Below are 19,773 nucleotides of genomic sequence, written 5' to 3'. Positions count from 1 at the left end.
TGACCTGACCCTGATCTGACCTGCAGGCGATCACCTGCTGCGCGTGGACAGCCTGGACTGCGCCAACATGAGCGGCCGCCTGGTGCTGGACGCCATCCGTAACAGCGTCGGCCCCGTCCGGCTGCTGGTCCGGCGGCGGCGGCCCGTGCGCACCACACAGGTACGTCGGCCCCGCCCGGCTGCTGGCCCGGCGGCGACGGCCCGTGCGCACCACACAGGTGCGTCGGCCCCGCCCGGCTGCTGGCCCGGCGGCGACGGTCCGTGCGCACCACACAGGTACGTCGGCCCCGCCCGGCTGCTGGCCCGGCGGCGACGGCCCGTGCGCACCACACAGGTGCGTCGGCCCCGCCCGGCTGCTGGTCCGGCGGCGACGGCCCGTGCGCACCAAATAGGTACGGTGGCGGCACGGCCGGCGACCGCGCCCGGCCCGCGCCCGCCCGTGGTGGCCAGGGTTACGGAGCGCCCGGTGCTGCATGCCGCCGACGCGGTCCGCGTGCGGCTCCGGTGTGGCGTCTTGTCGCAGTGTGCGTATGGGTGTCCTGGAAGTGGAGATTTTATCATGATATGGGTCTGAGGCGGTGCGCGCACAGGTCCCGCCTTTGACACAGTTCCCCGTTGCAGCTGCTGCTGTCGGACCGAGAGTACCACGGCATCGGTCTGGAGCTGGTCCCGTCTCTGACACAGATCCCCGTTGCGGCTGCTGCTGTCTGACCGCGAGTACCACGGCATCGGTCTGGAGTGGGTCCCGTCTCTGACACAGTTCCCCGTTGCAGCTGCTGCTGTCGGACCGAGAGTACCACGACATCGGTCTGGAGCTGGTCCCGTCTCTGACACAGTTCCCCGTTGCAGCTGGTGCTGTCGGACCGAAAGTACCACGGCATCGATGTGCAGCTGGTCCCGTCTCTGACACATTTCCCCGTTGCAGCTGCTGCTGTCGGACCGGGAGTACCACGGCATCGGTCTGCAGCTGGTCCCGTCTCTGACACAGTTCCCCGTTGCAGCTGCTGCTGTCGGACCGAGAGTACCACGACATGGGTCTGGAGCGGGTCCCGTCTCTGACACAGTTCCCCGTTGCAGCTGCTGCTGTCGGACCGAGAGTACCACGACATCGGTCTGGAGCTGGTCCCGTCTCTGACACAGTTCCCCGTTGTAGCTGCTGCTGTCGGACCGAAAGTACCACGGCATCGGTGTGCAGCTGGTCCCGTCTCTGACACATTTCCCCGTTGCAGCTGCTGCTGTCGGACCGGGAGTACCACGGCATCGGTCTGCAGCTGGTCCCGTCTCTGACACAGTTCCCCTTTGCAGCTGCTGCTGTCGGACCGCGAGTACCACGGCATCGGTCTGGAGCAGGGCGTCTACATCGCGCGGATCCAGCCGGGCAGCGCGGCGGCGCGGGACGGCATGCTGGCCGTCGGCGACCGACTGCTCATGGTGAGCAGGGCCAGCAGCCGGCCGGCGCGGCCGGCGTCCGGCCGAGAGCCCGGCCTCGGACACGCCGGTCCGACCAATCGGATGGGAGAGCCAGTCGGGGACGATTGGGGGCTGCGGTGGCCGAACGCTAGTGTGTGTGTGTGTGTGTGTGTGTGCGTGCGTGTGCGTGCGTGCGTGCGTGTTGTGACGCGTTTTGCCCCTCTGTGACGCGTTGTGCCCCTCTATGACCCGTCATGATCCTCTATGATCCGTTGTGCCCCTCTGTGACGCGTTGCGCCCCTCTGACCCGTCGCGCCCCTCTGTGACCGGTCGTGACGCTTCGTGACCCTGTGACCCGTCGTGACCCTCTGTGACCGGTCATCACCCGGCCTCCTGTCGTCAGGTGAACGGTCGTGTGGTGGACCGCGTGGCCGGCGCCGAGGCGGTGGCGCAGCTGCTGGACTCGTCGGCCAGCCTGACCATCACCGTGCGGCCGGCGCCGGGCCTGGCCGAGCCGGCCGCCGGCTACGGCGGCCGCGGCCGCGAGCGGCTGTCCGGCGGCCAGCGGCTGCAGGGCGCCGGCTCGCCGGAGCGGCCCGCCGCCGAGAAGGTGCCCGCTGGTGGACACGGCGGGGCGCGCCGCGAGTGGAGCTGGAGCTGGGGCTGGGACCGGGACCGGGACCGGGACCGGGACTGGGGCTGGGGTTGGGGTTGGGGTTGGGGCTGGTACCGGGAGGGGGGTTGGGGCTGAGACCAGGACCGGGACTGGGAGCGAAGGCGGGAAGAGGGGGAGCGGGCAGAGGTGTGTGCACAAGTGCCGGCAATTTTGTGAAACGTCGGCTGCTTGCGACGTGAGATGGGAGTACCGAAGGCCTGAGAGCTGAAGGACCGTCCTGGCTGTGGCAGGCGTGGTCGAGAAGTGAGGCTGAGTGTGTGAGTGGGATGTCTAAAGTTGAATTTGGATCGCCCCGGGGGGGGGGGGGGGGATGGACACATGTTCGGAAGGCGTGCGTGCGGTCTGATTATTCCTGTCGAAGATGCCAATGCAAAGACATATTGAGTGAGCGGCCGGGAAGCGGAGGCTGTGAACGGCCTGGTAACTGCCGGCCGGTTTTGCCCCGCCCCCCCCCCCCCCCCCCCGTCGTGAGCTGCTGACCTCGTCTCGCCGTGCTGACGTGACTGCGTGAGGCCTGACTGAGCCAGCCGCGCCACCTCTCCGCTCTCGTCCGCCTCCTCACCGGGCTGCGCTCGGCTGCCGCCAGACGAAGAAGTCGGGCGAGGGCGTGCGTAGCCCGCTGGAGTTCGTGCGCGACATGGTGCGCGGCGGGCGCCACGGCAAGGAGCGCTCGGCGCCGCAGCCGCCGCCGCCGCAGCGGCGCATCGACGCCGAGACGCAGCACGTGCTCGACCAGTTCAACGCCGTGCTCGAGAGTGAGTGGCGCGCCCCGGGCACGGCGGTGCCGACCGGCCGCCGCCGGCTGACGGGCCGAGCTCTGACGGGGGTGGCTTGGTCTGAGGCGGGTGGGCGCCGGTACGCCGTGTAATCAGTGCTGTGTCGCGCTCGTGCCGGTGTGGCGGCAGTGGCTCGGCCCGCCGGCTGACGGGCCGAGCTCTGACGGGGGTGGTTTGGTCTGAGGCGGGTGGGCGCCGGTACGCCGTGTAATCAGTGCTGTGTCGCGCTCGCACCGGCGTGCGGCGGCAGTGGATCGGCCCGCCGTCCCCCAGCCGGTGGGGCCACACGCTGCCTGTGGGGTCACACGCTGGTGGCGCGCTGACCCTGTCCCGTCCCCCGCCCGTGTCCCGCAGGCAGCGAGAAGGCGGACAAGCGGCGGCGCCGCGGCAGACGGCGCGAGGAGCGGAACGGCACGTGGCCCAAGTACCGCGGCGGCGGCGGCGGTGGCGGCGGCGGCGGCGGTGGTGGTGGTGGCGGTGGCGGCTCCCCGGCCGAGTTGGCGGCGTTGGCCGGCGTCCCGCTGGCCGGCGCCGCCACCGTCAGCCGACCGGGCCGGCGCCGCGAGCGGCTCCCTCTCTCGGTGAGGCTCGGCCGGGACCGCGGCCGCGGCCGCAGCCGCGCGCGCCCTTGGCGCCGGCTGACAGCGCAGAGCGGAAGGTCGCCTCCGATGGCGGTCGTGTGTGGCTTGTGCTCGGGGATCCGGGAGGGCGCTGCTCGTGTTGCAGTGTGTGACAGTTGTTGTGTCGGCGGTCACTTCGAGCGGTGTTTCTGTTCGCGTCCGCGTGAGTCGAGTCCTCCCGCGTGAGCCGAGGCCGCTGTCTCGGAAAGGCGCCTGTGTGCCGTCCCAGCGGCGGCTGGCCGGCGCGGGCCGCCTGCCTGCACCGCGTGACCTGCCCCGGCCGCCGCCCGCCAGATGCTGGTGGACGAGCCGTCCAAGCTGGACAAGGCGTACGAGAAGAGCGAGGAGTCGCTCTCGTCACCGTTCGAGCCGTACTACCTGCTGGAGGAGAAGTACGGCGGTCGGTCGGCGGCGCCGCCCGGCCTCGGCGCCAGCCTGACACCCTCCGACACCAGCATCGACTTCAGCGTCAAGAGCGTCAAGCTCGGTCAGTGGCGGACGGCGCGGCGCCGCGGCCGCCTCGAGGCGGCATGGCTGGTGGACGACATAGCGGCGCCGGCGGCAGGCCTTGTGCTGGGTTAAGGTCATCTGTAGGAAACGACACGGAGAACGGTCTATGATAAGAACCATGTGGAGGCTATTCCGTGCATTTTTATGCGTAGCTCACGACAACTAGCTGTAGTGAAAGATGATGATCTTTTAAAGATTTCATCCGAGCCTTTTGAACGGATGGATTTCTGTGATCAGAGCTAATGCCAAGCGGTGCTTGTTTGGAGCCCTGGCCCGTACCATGCGATCGCGCAATTTCAGGTCAACGGCAGAATTTGCTGGCGAAATCTTAACGAGCCGCGATGCTCGACACGGTCCGTCCTGCCCTCTGACGTCACCTGACCTTTATCGCGACCGCTGCCACCGGCCGCAGGCCACACCTGTCGAGGGCCAATAGCGAGCGCCCAAAGCGACTCGAACCCACCCCGCCACGGGTGGGTGAATCGGAAGGCAGGCGCTCTGACCATCTGAGCCACCGGGTGCGAACATAGACGTGTCGGACAAAACATGGGTCGGGGATGATTGAAGGATGGATGAAACTTAAGTACCGGTCGAGGAGAGACCTGTTTTTTGCAGCGATGGCCTCTGACCTTCCCTTGAGCGAGCGGCGTCGCCAGTGTGACGATGTTAGATCCACACGGCCACGGGACCGCTGTTTCGCGGCCCGGCGCCACCAGGGACCCCGGCTACCATTGCCTGCGCGTCATCATGCCCGTCGCCCGCGCCGTTCGGCCTTTCGAACGCAATGTATTGCCTGTTGGACGATCGGAGTCAGCGCGGGACACTCGATGTCAGACGTTTGACTCTGCTCGGTGACGGACGGGCCTCGGGCGCCTACCTGGCGGCCGGCTGAGCGTCCAGAGCGGTGTTCTGCGGGCTGACGGGCGCCTGCCTGGTGGCTGGCGGTCGGCTCAGCGTCCAGAGCGGTGTTCTGCGGACTGACATGCCGGGAGTGAGCTTTAGCAGGGCATGTTGTGTTGGACTTTCGTCATGTGGCGCGTTCACGTGGTGCAAATGCTGCTTGGGTGGAGGTTGTACTAGCGTTGTCATGTGGTGCATTGTGGAGGGAGACCATGGTTCGGCTGCATCAGTCGTTTTCCTGTGTGCTCGTGCTGAGTGCAGGCGTGACACGTCGGGTTCCTAAGCTCTCGCTGATTTTATTCAGCCGAAGCAACAACAACAGAAAAACTGGTGGGGAGCGCGGTGTTAGGACGTCATCCGCCAAATATCATGCTCACCCCCTCCGCCCCCTGAGCAGCCGCCCCCAGCCATCTACCTCCCGCCGTTCAGCCGCTCGCCCCTGGCGACCCTCTCAGAGCCTTGCGACGCCTCTCGCCGTCTCACCGTCTCACCGTCTCACCGTCGCCGCGTCCGCAGACAAGGAGGGCCTCGAGTACTACGTCAAGAAGAGCGGCAAGTACTCGCAGTCGGACTCGGAGTCGAACTATCAGCCCGGTGGAGACGGGCTCGTCGCTGGCGGTCACCTACCACATGACGCCGGAGGGGGCGGCGGCGGCCGGAGCGGCGGCCGGCGCTGGCGCCGCGCCCGTCGCCGGCCGCGCCCACCTGCGCTCGCTCTACGGCTCGCCGCTCTCGTTCACGCCGCCCTTCATGCCCTACACGCACACGCACACGCACACACACGCGCCCACCGCCAGGTGAGTGATGGGAGAGGAAGGTGGTTTGGAGCGGTGAAGAATCTGTATTTGCACGTGCTAGGGAAGTTGAGCGCGGTGTGGTTGATTGCGGCTGCCACTGTCTGCTTATGCAGACCCCAACCGTTTGCGATGCACCTCAGAAAATGCAAGTATGCTAGCTATGTATGCTAGAGTTAAGGCCATGTTAAGGCTTTAACTGGAGTATGCTAGAGTTCAGGCTACGAGCGGCCGTCAGCGGTCCTTCGCCGGGCGGATTCGGTGCGCATCACGGACGCGCCCTACCAGCTGTGAACTTGTGCCGAGTGCCGGCGGTCTGGATGCTGGGCCGTCAGTGCCATGACTCCCTCTCACATCCTGGCTGTCCTGCGGCCGGCTCCCGTCGAGCCGGCCTGCTGCCGCGCTGCCCCGGCCGAACGCCGTCTGCCGGGTCCCTGTGTCGGCGCGCGAGGCCGCGTCTCGTGCCGGGCCGCCCTGGCTGACCGCCGTCTGCTGGGTCCCTGTGTCGGCGCGCGGGGCCGTGTCTCGTGCCGCGCCGCCCCAGCCGACCGCCGTCTGCTGGGTCCCTGTGTCGGCGCGCGAGGCCGCGTCTCGTGCCGGGCCGCCCTGGCTGACCGCCGTCTGCTGGGTCCCTGTGTCGGCGCGCGGGGCCGTGTCTCGTGCCGCGCCGCCCCAGCCGACCGCCGTCTGCTGGGTCCCTGTGTCGGCGCGCGGGGCCGTGTCTCGTGCCGCGCCGCCCTGGCTGACCGCCGTCTGCTCGGCCGCCGCCGCAGGTACTCGTCCCCGGTGCCCGTCCACCTGCCGTCGGCCTCGTCCGCCGACGAGCGCCGTTCGGCCGCCTACGACCCGACCTACGAGCCATCTGCCGGCGGCGGACACAACCTCTACTTGCACGGCCCGTCGCCGTCGCTCGACTACGGCGCCGGCTATCAGAAGCCCGCCTACCTGCAGCTGCCAGAGCACAGGCACAACGTCGGCAGCAGTGAGTGACCGGGGAACGGAGCTGCAGCGAGGAGGGGGGCGGGCCGTGCTGGCACTTGATCAGCCGTCATGGGACTGGGAGAGAGCGAACACGCCCCGCCCGCTCGGGCGTCTGTGGCATCCATTTCGGTAATGCCAGCTGAAAAAATAACTGATAACCCGGTCGAATATCCATGAGGATAGTATTGGAATCAGAAACCATGCTGGATACACGTTGCTGTGAGCGTATGACCATTGCTGTGATTACGTGGCCATTGCTGTGAGCACGTGGCCATTGCTGTGATCACGTGGCCATTACTGTGAACACGTGACCCTGTTGCGGTCACCTTGCGGAGAGCAGCTGGTGGACGGCGGCGCGGCGCTCTGCGGCGGGCCGCGCTGGCCGGCCGCCGGCGGGTGGTGACGCACCCCTGCCCGCGCCGCCGCCGCAGGGCAGGAGGGCCCGCCGCAGCAGCGGATCCGGATCCCGTCGGCGCCGCACAGCCGGCTCTCGTCGCCGGCCGGCCGGGCGCCGTCCAACACGTCCGTGACGTCGCGCGCGTCCAGCGGCAGCGCCGAGACCACGCCCGACCGCGACCACTGCACCTCGCCCAGTTTCAGTGTCGAGGTCAGCCAGCGCCCGCTCCGGACGGGGTGTGGCGGCGCCCTGCTGCCGTCGCGTGACGACCAGGGGTCGGGTGCGCTCGGTTGCTGGAGCTCGTTGTAGTAGCTATTAGCCACAGTTCCGATGGTCTATAGGCTAGTATGATGTCAAAAACTGATCGCAGTGTAGTGTGTGGTGTCGGGAAGGGATGTGGTTGTATAGTGGGTGCTGTGCTGACTTAGCTGCTTGGAGCTTCGAACAGTTAGGCTCGCTCCTTGGGAAGTTCGCTGCGGCGGCTGACCGTGCAGACCGTGGCTCGAGGGAGCCCACCGCGTCAGCGTGCTCGCTGAGCTGGTCAGTAAACGTCGTGTGTCGGTTGCGACGTGTGCCACTTTCAGCACACAAAATAACATGTGGGCATGAATCACGCTCAGACACTAGACGACAACCACCGACAAGATCACACGAGAGGACCCCCGCGCCAGCGCTGCCCGTTCTTCACGCGGCGTCCCAGCGCCCCCTGTAGCGCAGCGCCTGGGTGGCGTGCGCCGGCGGCGTCGCCGGCGTGGCGGGCCCGGCACCGGCCGCGGCCGCGCGCGCGTGCTCGCCTCAGCGCCGCCGCCCCGCCGCCGGCAGGTGATCAACCCGGGCGGCGGCGCCTGCTCGACGGGCGGCAGCTGGAACTGGCGCCAGAAGCCGCTGCCCGGCGAGCTGCGCAACATCGTCATCGAGCGCAGCGACAAGCCGCTGGGCATCTCCATCTCGTGCCTGCAGAGCGGCGGCGTGTTCGTCTCCGAGGTGATCCAGAGCAGCCTCGCGTCACAGGTCAACCTGCAGGTCAGTGAGGCGCCCGTCGGTAACGTCACTGTCGCCGTGGTGACGTCACTGTCGCCGTGGTGATGTCGCGGTCGCCGTGGTGACGTCACTGTCGCCGTGGTGATGGCACTGTCCCCGTGGTGATGTCACTGTCGCCGTAATGACGTCACCGGTGACGTCGCGTGGCGCACTGGCAGTACGCTCGTGTGGGTTCTGGAAAGAACGACAGCGATTCAGCTCGTTCGGTTTTTTTTTGCGAAGAGCGGGCCAATTTCCACGCATAATGTCACTGTCCTGCGAAACTGACTGGCGCGCACCGCATGCAGCAGAGTGCCCCTGGCCGATGGTGAGCACGACGGTCTCCACCCTGCTGCGGCCCGAGTCAGTGAACCCTGCTCTCGTGACGCGGCCTGGTTCTCGCCGCAGATCGGCGACCAGATCCTGGAGGTGTGCGGTATCAACCTGCGCACGGCCAACCGCCAGATGGCGGCCAGTGTGCTATCCCAGTGCGGCGACTCCCGCCGCATCCTGGTGCAGTACAACCCGGACCGATACGAGGTCAGTGCCGGCCCGCCGGCGGGATGGCGCGCCACGCTTCCGAGGCGCAGCGGCATCCGAACCTGTGCCGGGCCCGTGTACAAATATGCCAGTACAGCTCGGGAAATGTCAAGCCGGACGCGGCCTGGACGAAGGCGGCTCGGTCACGCGTGTGGCTGTGCCACGGCGCGAACAGCAAATACACGAGCGTACCGCGCAGGTCACGATTGGCAGTCACTTACGCCGCGGCTCCGTCTGCAGCGTGCCGCATTTTCACTCCGTTTCAATCTCGTGGAGAACCCAGAGCATGGGGCGTGAGGCGCGAGCTGTGTCGTCATGCCGCTGATCTCCGCTGGTCTCCCCTGCTCCGGTGGTCTCCCCTACTCTCCGCTGGTCTCCGCTGGTCTCCGCTGCTCTCTGCTGGTCGTCCCTACTCTCCGTTGGTCTCCCTTGCTCTCCGCTGGTCGTCCCCACTCTCCGCTGGTCGTCCCTACTTTCCACTGGTCTCCCTTGCTCTCTGCTGGTCGTCCCTGCTCTCCGCTGGTCGTCCCTGCTCCCCGCTGGTCTCCGCTGCTCCGGTGGTCTTCCCTGCCCTGTTTACTGTTGTTCTTTCCTTTTCTCCCCTGCTCTCCGTTGTTCATCGTTGTTCTTCCCTGCTCTCCGCTGTTCGCCGCTGTTCTCCCTGTTCTCCGATGTTCACCGGTCTTCTCCCCTGCGTTCCCGATGTTCACTGCTCTCCCCTGCTCTCCGCTGTTCGCCGCTGTTCTCCTCCGCTCTCCGCTGTTAGCCGTTGTTCTCACCTGCTCTCCGCTGTTCGCCGCTGTTCTCCTCCGCTCTCCGCTGTTAGCCGTTGTTCTCACCTGCTCTCCGTTGTCCTTCCGTGCTTTCCAATGTTCATCGCTGTTCTTCCCTGCTCTCCGTTGTTCGCCGTCGTTCTCCCCTGCTCTCTGCTGTTCACCGCTGTCCTTCCGTGCTCTCCGATGTTCACCGTTGTTCTCCGCTGCTCTCCGATGTTCACCGCTGTTCTCCCCTGCTCTCCGCTGTTCGCCTTTGTTCTCCCCTGTTCTCCGCCGTTCACCGCTGTCCTTCCGTGCTCTCCGACGTTCACCGTTGTCTTCACTGCTCTCCGTCGTTGACCGCTGTTCTCCGCTGTTGACCGCTGTTCTGCCCTGTTCACCGCTGTTCTCCCCTGCTCTCCGCTGTTGACCGCCATGCTGCCCTGTTCTCCGCTGGTCTCCCCCGCTCTGCGCCGTTCGCCGCTGTCCTCCCCGACAAAACAGGCCCGGACGCTGCTGAGCACAGCCCGCCCAGCTGCCAGCCAGTCGTCCGGCCTCTGTTACCACAACTGGAGCGGCCGGCTGCGTGGTGCCGGGCGCATGCGGACGTCGCTCCCCTGGCCCCGCTCCCACGCGCCCCGCTGGGCTGTCCCCGCCGCCAGCTGTCGCGCCGCTACGACACGCACTCGCGGCTGTCCAGCGGCCCCGAGGACGAGGACGACGAGGATGAGGACGAGGACGAGGACGAGGGGGGCGGCCGGGCGGCGCCGTCGCGCAGCGGCTCGCCCACGCCCTGCAACTCGCCCAAGCCGCGCCGCGACGACCGGGAGCGTGACGACCTGCCGCAGGTGAGGCCGCAGAGGGGAGGGGAGGGGGCACGACGGCGGGCCGATCTGCCGCGAGGGACGGCACAGAGGGGCCGGAGCGGGGATGACCTGGGGTGTCGGTATCACGGGGTTTGTACGAGCTGTCACCGGGGATGGGATTCCACAGCTGTGCCCCGAGTAGCGGCACCGGGATGACGTGTGGGGCGCAGACCCGAGCTTTCAACAAAGGGCATGGGACCAAAAATGCAAATCGTGTCGAGGAGTATCTCAGGTGAAGTTCGGTTTTTTCGCTTCTTGGTTCCGTGTTAAATCGTGTGGGCTGCCGTGCTTCTGCCTCTGACCTTTGATGGGTGGTCGCGCCTGCGTCGCGTGCGCCCATTGGTCGCAGTGACGCCGTAGCGTCCGCTGATTGGCCATCCCTGTCGCCAGTCGGGGAGCTCGACGCTGCGTAGTCCGCTATCGCTGGCGCCCAAGCAGAACACGCTCACGCGTCAACAGATGTCGCAGGTTAGAGGACAGGCCTGCCTTTGCCATGCGACGGCCGTTGCTTCGTGACGGCAGGAAATACGTGTAATACAATCCCGGTACGGTGTTCGTGTATCTGGCTATCGAGCCCGGTTGTGCGTGGCGATTTAAAATGAAAAGATTAATTTAAATAGCAGTCCATTGTGCCTCCGAAGGTGGGCTCGGTAATGCGTCGCCGGTTGTTGTGGATGCGGTCTCTAGCTTGCGACTCGGGCAACCTATACGACAGGGGTGGCGAACTGGGGAAAGGGAGGATCAGCTGTCCGCCATTCTCGGCAAATTCAGCCAACTTCTCAGCGTTGCTTGGAAGGGAGGGAGTTAGTCCCATTCGTCGCCGCCATGTCTTTCTAACTCCGGAGAATGCATTGCTGCCGCTGTGATGGCTGCGGATGGCCAGCGAATTGCCTGCCGGCTCGGTGACAGTTTGCGTCTTTGGCCGCCAGGTGGCCACGTCCCTGAAGCGCTCGGAGACGGTGAAGCGCTCCGATACGGTGAAGCGCCGCCAGGGGTCGAGCTCCGAGCCGCCGCCGCCTGCCGCTGTCCACAGGGAGACGCAGCACCACGTGAGTCCGGGGAGGCAAACAGGGAGTCCGGGTGGTCCACAGGGAGGTCCAGCACCACGTGAGTCCGGGGAGGCAAACAGAGAGTCCGGGTGGTCCGCAGGGAGACGCAGCACCACGTGAGTCCGGGGAGGCAAACAGGGAGTCCGGGGGGTCCACAGGGAGGTCCAGCACCACGTGAGTCCGGGTAGACAAACAGGGAGTCCGGGTGGTCCACAGGGAGACGCAGCACTACGGAAGTCTCGGATGACACGCAGGTAGACGCGGTCATACATGAGTCCTGGGAAGCCCTCGTGGAAACCCAGGACCACGTGAGTCTGGGGAGGGCGGGACGGAGGCGTAGCACCACTTACGTCTCGGCGTCATTGCTCTCCCCTCCACCGTTCCGTGACTGGTGGGCCTGCGCCGCCCGCGTCCACCCCTGCTCAGCGGCTGGCTTCTCTCGCCGTCACCGCCGCGCATGACCCCGCGCCCGCGTGCCGAGGCGGCCGCGCCGCCGCCGCCGCCCCGAATGCCGCCGCTGAAGCCGGCCGGCGCTCTGCGGCAGGACTCCTCCGACGAGGAGGAGGAGGAGGAGTCGGGCGCGCGGCTCGTCTACCTGGAGACGGCTAGCTCCGGCAACCTGGGCATCCAGCTGGTGGGCGGCAACGCGGTGGGCATCTTCGTGCACTCGGTGGAGCCGGCCAGCGCCGCCTGCGCCGGCGGCTTGCAGTGCGGCGATCGGATCCTGGAGTACAACGGCGTCGACCTGCGACACGCCAGTGCCGAGCAGGCCGCCTGCGAGCTGGCCAAACCAGCCGACAAAGTCAGCATGCTGGTCGTCAATCGCCACCAGCGTGAGTGACGGCGGGGGGTCCGGATACGGCCGGGGGGGGGGGGGGGGGCGTTGTGAGGCGCGGCGGAGCGATGTGAGGGTGGGTTGGTGTTGTCGGGGGCGGAAGCGTACCAGTGAATGCGGCTTGCACGTTGGCAGCCCAGAACGCACGTTGATGCCAGCACACCCTTCCAACACTTCGTATTGTGTTTTGTGATATTTATAAAGTAACGGATGTTGTATACGTTGGCAATGCTTAATTTCAGAGGTCATCAGCTGTTGTGCGTCCAGTTCAACTGCTCACAATGTCATGCTAGGGAAGACACCTCCGAAAAGACCATTTGTTTGGACTGGAACGAGCATTTGGCTTGTGTTTGACTTGGTTTTTAGCCTTTGGGCCTGGAGTTGAGCACTTTCATATTTCACAGAGCGGTCACGACCACCTTTGCTCGTGTTGGTGGGCCTGTTGTGACGTGTTTTGTGCGGACATGGTGTTACGCATCACAGTGGTACCTGGGGATGTTCGCGTGCGCATTGACTTACCGTTGTTACGCGTCGCGTTCGTGTTTATAACCCCGTGTTACACTCCGCATGTGTGTGAATTATCAGGCGTTGCGCGTCAGTTGCGTGTTCATCGCCCTGTGTTACGTGTCACGCGCGTGCGTATTACCCCTTTTCCGTTCGTTTCACGCCACGTGCATTTTGTACCGTGTCGCACATCACGTGCTTGTTGATTACCCCGTTCCGCCCTGGGTTGACTGGCGCATGGATGACCCGAGTTACGCGCGCCGCGCCGCGCTAGCCTGTCACCGACGCTGGTGGTGCCGCAGGCTACATGCAGGTGTACGACCAGCCAGGGGACCAGTTCTACATCCGGGCCCTGTTCGACTACCAGCCGGAGAGCGGCAACGGCACCGAGCTCAAGGTTAGTCCGGCTCGCCTCGCGCGGAGGCTGTGACTGACTGTGGCGGGCCCGCCGCGGCTGTAGGCTGTGACTGTGACTGTGACTGTGACGGGCCCGCCGCGGCTGTGGCTGTGACTGTGACTGTGACGGGCCCGCCGCGGCTGTGGCTGTGACTGTGACTGTGACGGGCCCGCCGCGGCCTTGGCTGTGACTGTGACTGTGACGGGCTCGCCGTGGATGTGACTGTGACGGGCACGCCGCGGCTGTGACTGTGACTGTGACGGGCTCGCCGCGGCCGTGGCTGTGACTGTGACTGTGACGGGCTCGCCGCGGCCGTGGCTGTGACTGTGACTGTGACGGGCTCGCCGCGGCTGTGACTGTGACTTGACGGGCCCGCCGCGGCTGTGGCTGTGTCTGTGACGGGCCCGCCGCGGCTGTGGCTGTGACTGTGACGGGCCCGCCGTAGCTATGACTGTGACTGTGACGGGCTCGCCGCGGCTGTGACTGTGACTGTGACGGGCTCGCCGCGGCCGTGGCTGTGACTGTGACTGTGACGGGCTCGCCGCGGCCGTGGCTGTGACTGTGACTGTGACGGGCTCGCCGTAGCTATGACTGTGACTGTGACCGTGACGGGCCCGCCGTAGCTATGACTGTGACTGTGACGGGCTCGCCGCAGCCGTGACTGTGACTGTGACAGGCTCGCCGCGGCCGTGACTGTGACTGTGACTGTGACGGGCTCGCCGCGGCTGTGACTGTGACTGTGACTGTGACTGTGACGGGCCCGCCGTAGCTATGACTGTGACTGTGGCTGTGACTGTGACTGTGACTGTGACAGGCTCGCCGCGGCTGTGGCTGGGTCTGTGAGGGGCCCGCCGCGGCTGTGGCTGTGACTGTGACGGGCCCACCGCGGCTGTGGCTGTGACCGTGGCTGTGACTGTGACTGTGACTGTGACGGGCTCGCCGTAGCTGTGACTGTGACGGGCTCGCCGCGGCTGTGACTGTGACTTGACGGGCCCGCCGCGGCTGTGGCTGTGTCTGTGACGGGCCCGCCGCGGCTGTGGCTGTGACTGTGACGGGCCCGCCGCGGCTGTGGCTGTGACCGTGGCTGTAACTGTGACTGTGACGGGCTCGCCGTAGCTGTGACTGTGACGGGCTCGCCGCGGCCGTGGCTGTGACGGGCTCGCCGTGGCTGTGACTGTGACGGGCTCGCCGTGGCTAGGGCTGTGACTGTGACTGTGACTGTGACGGGCTTGCCGTGGCTGTGACTGTGACGGGCTCGCCGTGGCTAGGGCTGTGACTGTGACTGTGACTGTGACGGGCTGGCCGTAGCGGTGACTGTGACTGTGATGGGCTCGCCACGGCCGTGACTGTGACTGTGACGGGCTCGCCGTGGCTGTGGCTGTGACTGTGACGGGCTCGCCGGGGCTGTGGCTGTGACTGTGACGGGCTCGCCTTGGCTGTGACTGTGACTGGCTCGCCGTGGCTAGGGCTGTGACTGTGGCTGTGACTGTGACGGGCTCGCCGTAGCTGTGACTGTGACGAGCTCGCCACGGCTAGGGCTAGGCGGACGAGCAGTGCGACTGCGGCGGGTCCGCTTCCTCCGGTGGATCGGGCCGGCGAGGCCTGTGACGGGCCCGCCGCCGCCCTCCCCTCCCCGTGCGTGACACGCGTTCACTCGGTTTCCTGGCGCGTGTGCCGCCAGTTCCACAAGGACAACATCCTGCTGGTGGACAACACCATGTTCAACGGACAGCCGGGGCTGTGGCGCGCCTGGCTGATCGACACGAGCGACGGGCGTAAGCTCAACTGCGGCATCATACCCAGCAAGTTCACGTGAGCACGGACAGGGCGTCACGGGGGCAGGGCGTGACGTGACGGCAGTGGCTTGGCATCTGGCGTGCCTGACCTATGGCCGACTCAATGGCTGGCAAAAGGCGTACGTGCCGGCTGAGCTGTTGCACGGTGTACTAATGTTTTGACAATTTGACAAGTTTGAATGCACGTTATCGCGTTATACAGGACTACTGTTGTAAGGTGCGCCAGCCTTTCGTGTGCACTTGTCTCGCGTTTCTGGCGTGCACCCGGTTCGCTGGAGTCACGAGGCCGCAGCACTCACGCGGTCGCGCCGCTCCCCCGCCCGCGCCTCACCTGGCCCCGCGCGTGTGCCCCCAGCGTCGAGGACCTGATGCTGAAGAGGTCCCAGGGCGACATATCGGGCGACCCCGGCCGCCGCAGCGCCGTCTCCTTCCGGCGCTCTTTCTTCCGGCGCATGTCCAAGCATCAGCGCTCGTCTAGCAGGTGGGACGCGCCCAGGCTCGTCCAGCAGGCCGCGCCCTCTGCCGGCCGAGCGGGGCGCCGCGGCACGTGGGGGTCTGCACGGACGCGGCCCGACCCGTGTCCGGGGCCGTGCCGGGCGCGTCGGACGCTGGAACGACGCGCACCCGCCGCCTGCCGTGTCGTTATCGTCTGCGCGCTGTCGTGCGTCTGGTCCGCGTTCGCGTGGCGGGAGTGGCGTCAGCTGAGGTGTCACGTGACGGGCGTGACGTCAGCAGTGACGCTTCACGTGCCGCGGCCGTTTCAGGGAGAGCAGGGAGCTGGCTAGCTTCAGCGACGTCAGCATTAACGAGTTCCCGCAGGAGCCGTCGGTGGCGGCCGACACGGCCATCAGCAGCTACCAGCGCGTGGAGCGGCTGGACAGCTGTGAGTGCCGGGGCTGCGGAGGAGACCGAGAGAGGGTGGGAGGAGACGTGCCGGGGCTGTGGAGGAGACCGAGAGAGGGTGTGAGGAGACCGAGAGGGGGTGGGAAGAGACCGAGAGAGGGCGGGAGGAGACGTGCCGGGGCTGCGGAGGAGAATGAGAGAGGTTGGGAGGAGACGGGGAGAGGGTGGGTAGGTGTGGGTCAGTGTAGAGAGGACGGAACAGTGTGACTGAGACGCGAGGGGGGGGGGGGGGGGTGTCGGATGGCCGTAAGTGGACGCAAAGCCAGATCGTTGTGACGAAGTAGGCGTGGTGGCCGAGTGGTTAACGCCTTCGCCTCCTGGGTGCTGGACCCTGGTTCGGGTCCCGGCGTCTTCGTATCCCCCCAAACGCTCATGTGACCCTTGCAGTCGCTGGCGTTCCATACAAGGCTGTGTACCAATGTCGATTGGTCGCGATCCGTTAGCGAAGGGTTGTGCTAGAGCGTTATATTGGACGTATAAGCTCGTGTTGGGATAGAGACCAGGGGGGCGTGAGCGGACCTGAGGGCACGTGTGGGTGTGAACGAGGGTGAAGGCATATGTAGAATGTGCGGATATAAGTGCAAATATACGTGTCCCCACGCGTTGTGGTGCGGGAGCCAGATGTCCCCCCCCCCCAAAGATCTGTGTCGGCACGACTACGTTTCGTGCTCGTTGTCTGTCCCCTTTGTCACCGTCTTGTGCGGCCGCGCCGGCTCTCCGTCCGGGGCCGGCCGTCAGACGTTTCCGTCCGTTCGGTGCTGGTGTGTTAACCGTGTCCCCCGAGTCTGGCCGTCAGGCGTCTCCGTCCGTCCGGTGCTGGTGTGCTAACCGTGTCCCCCGTGGCCGGCCGTCAGACGTCCCCGTTTGTCCGGTGCTGGTGCCCTGACCGTGTCCCCCGCGGCCGGCCGTCAGACGTCTCCGTCCGTCCGGTGCTGGTACTGGGCCCGCTCTCCGAGCTGATCTCCGAGCGGCTGTGCGCCGAGTACCCGCACCAGTTCGTGCGGCCGGCGCTGGAGGTGGTGCGCGCCCAGCAGGCGGCCATCGACCAGCGCGTGCAGCAGGCGGCCATCGTCGACTACCGACGCCGCGGCAGCCACTTCCAGGTGCTGACGGCCGCCGCCATCCGGGAGTGGTGCGACGGGGTGAGTGCGGACTCCGGCTGACGCGGCCTGGGGCGAGGGGGCCACCTGCGGCGCCACTCTTGGGACGCTGTGTGCTGGTGTCATGGCCTTCAATTCGCGTCCTGTCGGCCGTCATCGGCTGCCGCAGGCTGTGGTAGTACTTGACACGAAGGATCACTGCTCGCTACCTGGCTTCAAACGACTAAGAAGCAGAAGGCAGGTTTTGCAGCCGTGTGAAGCTGCGTTCTGGGGGTGCTGATAGTGCAGTGGTTGACGCGTCTGCGTTAGCCCCCGCGCGCCGAGAAACCCCGAGATAACGGGATCGATACGCCGCGACGCCCGCCTTTCCTGCTGGGGTGGAGGCAGGCGGCGCCGTACAGCGTCAGCAGCAGTGACATGGCACGGGGCAGCTGCGATGCTGATGCTGCGTGGCCGGCCGGCTCGCGACCCCGCCGGCAGTGCTGCTGCCAGCCGTGGCTACACGCTTCTCGTGACGCAAGGCAACGCGATGCGCCAGGGCGGCCGGCAATGATACCATCCATCCTTTACCACGTGCCTGACCACGCTCAGCCGGCACTGGCATCATAACCATACTGGAGCCGCGGACACTGGCATCCCAACTATACTGGAGCCGCGGGCACCGGCATCATAACCATACTGGAGCCGCGGACACTGGCATCCCAACCATACTGGAGCCGCGGGCACTGGCATCCCAACCATACTGGAGCCGCGGGCACCGGCATCCCAACCATACTGGAGCCGCGGGCACCGACATCCTAGCCATACTGACGACCTTACTGTGAGCCGCGGCAACGGCATCCCAACCATACTGGACCGGTGGGGCACGGAATCCCAAACCATACTGGAGCCGCGGGCACCGGCATCATAACCATACCGGAGCCGCGGGTATCGGCGTCCTAACCATACTGGAGCTGCAGGCACCTGCATCCTAACCAAAGTGGAGCCGTAGGCACCTGCACCCCAAACCATACTGGAGCCGCGGGCACCGGACATCGATAACCATACTGGAGCCGCGGGTATCCGGCAGGTCCCGACCATACTGGACGCATGCTAGGCATCCTGCAATCACTAACCATAAGTGGAGCCGTAGGCACCGGCATCCTGATCGTATTGGACATCCAAAGCACCGACATCCAAACCATACTGGAGCCGCACTACTCATGTCCAACACCCAACTCGGCTGCGGCGTCCCCTTCGCGTTTTGTCACGTGCCCGCGTGCTGCCCAGGCCACGCTCGTCCGTGTCAAAGGGTGTACGTAGCGCCGTTGGGCGGCGTCGGGCGGGAGCTGGCGGCATTCTCGTCTGGGGCCGAGGCCGGCCGGGGGTGACCACGGGCGCGCTGACACGCCGCCGTCGCCGCAGGACCGCCACTGCGTGCTGGACATGGACGTGACGCTGATCCCGCGCCTGCAGCGGCACCGCATCCACCCGATCGTGCTGTTCGTCCGCTTCAAGTCGGTCAAACAGATCCGAGAGGTCAGTCGGTCGGGGGAGGTCAAGGTCAGGGCGGCTCGGCCACGGCGGGCCACGGGAGGTCAGTGTCAAACGGACGGGTCAGGTTCGTGTTCGCTGACGGAATCGGCCGCCGTGTGCCCGCCGTCGGGGAGCTTGCCGGCGCCGTGGCGGCGCGCGCGCGCCTGCTGACGCCGTCCGCCGGCCCCCCCAGGTGCGCGAGTCAGTCTACCCGATGGAGAAGGCGTGCAACAAGGCGGCCAAGGACATGCACGTGCACGCCTGTAAGCTGGAGCACGACTACAAGCACACGCTGTCGGGTGAGTGGCGGCCGCTGTTGCCGCGTCGTCCTCGTCGCCCGAGGGAAGCTCGGTGAGTGACGAGGGGCCGGCGCGGCCGCCAGCAGCGCCGCGCGGGGCGGGGAGCCGGCCGCTCCTCGGGCCGGACCCGGGCCGGGCGTGCACCCGTTCCGGTGGCGTGGCGTTGAGCCGCCGTGCCGTCGGAGCGGTGCCGGGCTCTAGCCTCGGCCGCTACGGAGCGCCGCTCCCGACACGGCGGCCGGAGCGCGATGCAGGGCGGAGCCAGGGATGGGCTGATAAACTCACCTGGCAGATTTCGTAGTGACGTGCTGATGGTGCTGACCGCATGTGGTGAGTATGCCGACCTCTGGTTCCAGCCACGGTGCAGGGCGGCGGCAACATGGCCTACCTCTGCACGCAAGTGAAGGCGGCTGTTGAACAGGAACAGAATAAGGCGCTCTGGGTGCCCAGTGGCACCATCTAGCGGGTGGAAATGAAGCACTAGTGCAGCAGTTGCCGACAGACGGCGAGCGGCCTGGCAGTTACCAATACGCGCGTGTGCGCGCGATGCCCAGCGGACGGCCGGGGCACTGTGAGCGCATTAGATGTGTCGTAAGGTGTGTATATTGCATCACGAGAAGAAGACAGCTGGGTTTTGGGCTGCTCGTGACACCGACGTGAGATTCGCGTGGAGACACTATGCTCTCCCTGCTGTGACTGTCCTCAGCTGTATGGTGCCGACAATCACGTGCATGGTAGTGAGGGGGCGTTCCGCTTGCGGGGAATGTCGCGAATTTTTTACAGCGCGAGCGTCGTGGGACGTGCGTCAAGCTTTATCTTTGGAGCCTTATTGGAGAGACGAAGGGGCGGTGTAGCGGCCGCCGTCATGTATATTTTCGTATATGTTTGAGCTGTGTGTGATGATTACCAAAGTGCCGGCGCGTGACGCTGCGCGCCCGGAGGGCCGGCGCCGTCCGTGGGTGTGACGCCTCCGGCCTAGCGGTGAGACCTGGCCGTCGCCGGGGGTCCGGGCCCGTTCGCCTTGTGAAACCATGTCTTCCCACGCACTGTCCTGCTGCCTTCTACTCCGCCGTTTTGCACTTTGGGATATTCGCTGCTCCGATATTGGATACAATAGAGCCGGGGCCGGA

The 19,773-nt window shown here is 66.2% G+C and overlaps 1 protein-coding gene across 1 annotated transcript in view; it reads left to right on the top strand.

Moving 5' to 3' along the window:
• Dlg5 (MAGUK family member discs large 5) overlaps nt 1–19,773 on the top strand; it is a 35,778-nt gene extending 16,005 nt beyond the window's left edge. Inside the window, exons 19-44 of the mRNA XM_037228033.1 lie at nt 27–160; nt 1,306–1,431; nt 1,814–1,897; nt 2,673–2,726; nt 2,784–2,841; nt 3,217–3,286; nt 3,508–3,520; nt 3,777–3,969; nt 4,895–4,983; nt 5,409–5,689; nt 6,460–6,668; nt 7,099–7,274; nt 7,887–8,087; nt 8,493–8,624; nt 10,042–10,227; nt 10,636–10,713; nt 11,175–11,294; nt 11,839–12,127; nt 12,936–13,030; nt 14,712–14,842; nt 15,182–15,307; nt 15,591–15,709; nt 16,642–16,871; nt 18,234–18,347; nt 18,538–18,643; nt 19,000–19,773. Coding sequence (XP_037083928.1) covers nt 27–160; nt 1,306–1,431; nt 1,814–1,897; nt 2,673–2,726; nt 2,784–2,841; nt 3,217–3,286; nt 3,508–3,520; nt 3,777–3,969; nt 4,895–4,983; nt 5,409–5,689; nt 6,460–6,668; nt 7,099–7,274; nt 7,887–8,087; nt 8,493–8,624; nt 10,042–10,227; nt 10,636–10,713; nt 11,175–11,294; nt 11,839–12,127; nt 12,936–13,030; nt 14,712–14,842; nt 15,182–15,307; nt 15,591–15,709; nt 16,642–16,871; nt 18,234–18,347; nt 18,538–18,643; nt 19,000–19,106 — 3,521 coding nt within the window. The 3' untranslated portion in view covers nt 19,107–19,773. The remainder of the gene's footprint in view (nt 1–26; nt 161–1,305; nt 1,432–1,813; nt 1,898–2,672; nt 2,727–2,783; nt 2,842–3,216; nt 3,287–3,507; nt 3,521–3,776; nt 3,970–4,894; nt 4,984–5,408; nt 5,690–6,459; nt 6,669–7,098; nt 7,275–7,886; nt 8,088–8,492; nt 8,625–10,041; nt 10,228–10,635; nt 10,714–11,174; nt 11,295–11,838; nt 12,128–12,935; nt 13,031–14,711; nt 14,843–15,181; nt 15,308–15,590; nt 15,710–16,641; nt 16,872–18,233; nt 18,348–18,537; nt 18,644–18,999) is intronic.

Source organism: Pollicipes pollicipes, unplaced genomic scaffold (assembly GCF_011947565.3).
Source record: "Pollicipes pollicipes isolate AB1234 unplaced genomic scaffold, Ppol_2.1 Scaffold_6052;HRSCAF=7182_pilon_pilon_pilon, whole genome shotgun sequence".
In the NCBI taxonomy this organism is placed as follows: Eukaryota; Metazoa; Arthropoda; class Thecostraca; order Pollicipedomorpha; family Pollicipedidae; genus Pollicipes; species Pollicipes pollicipes.
Note: the sequence above shows the minus strand (reverse complement) of the source record. Positions and strands in the feature narration are given on the sequence as shown.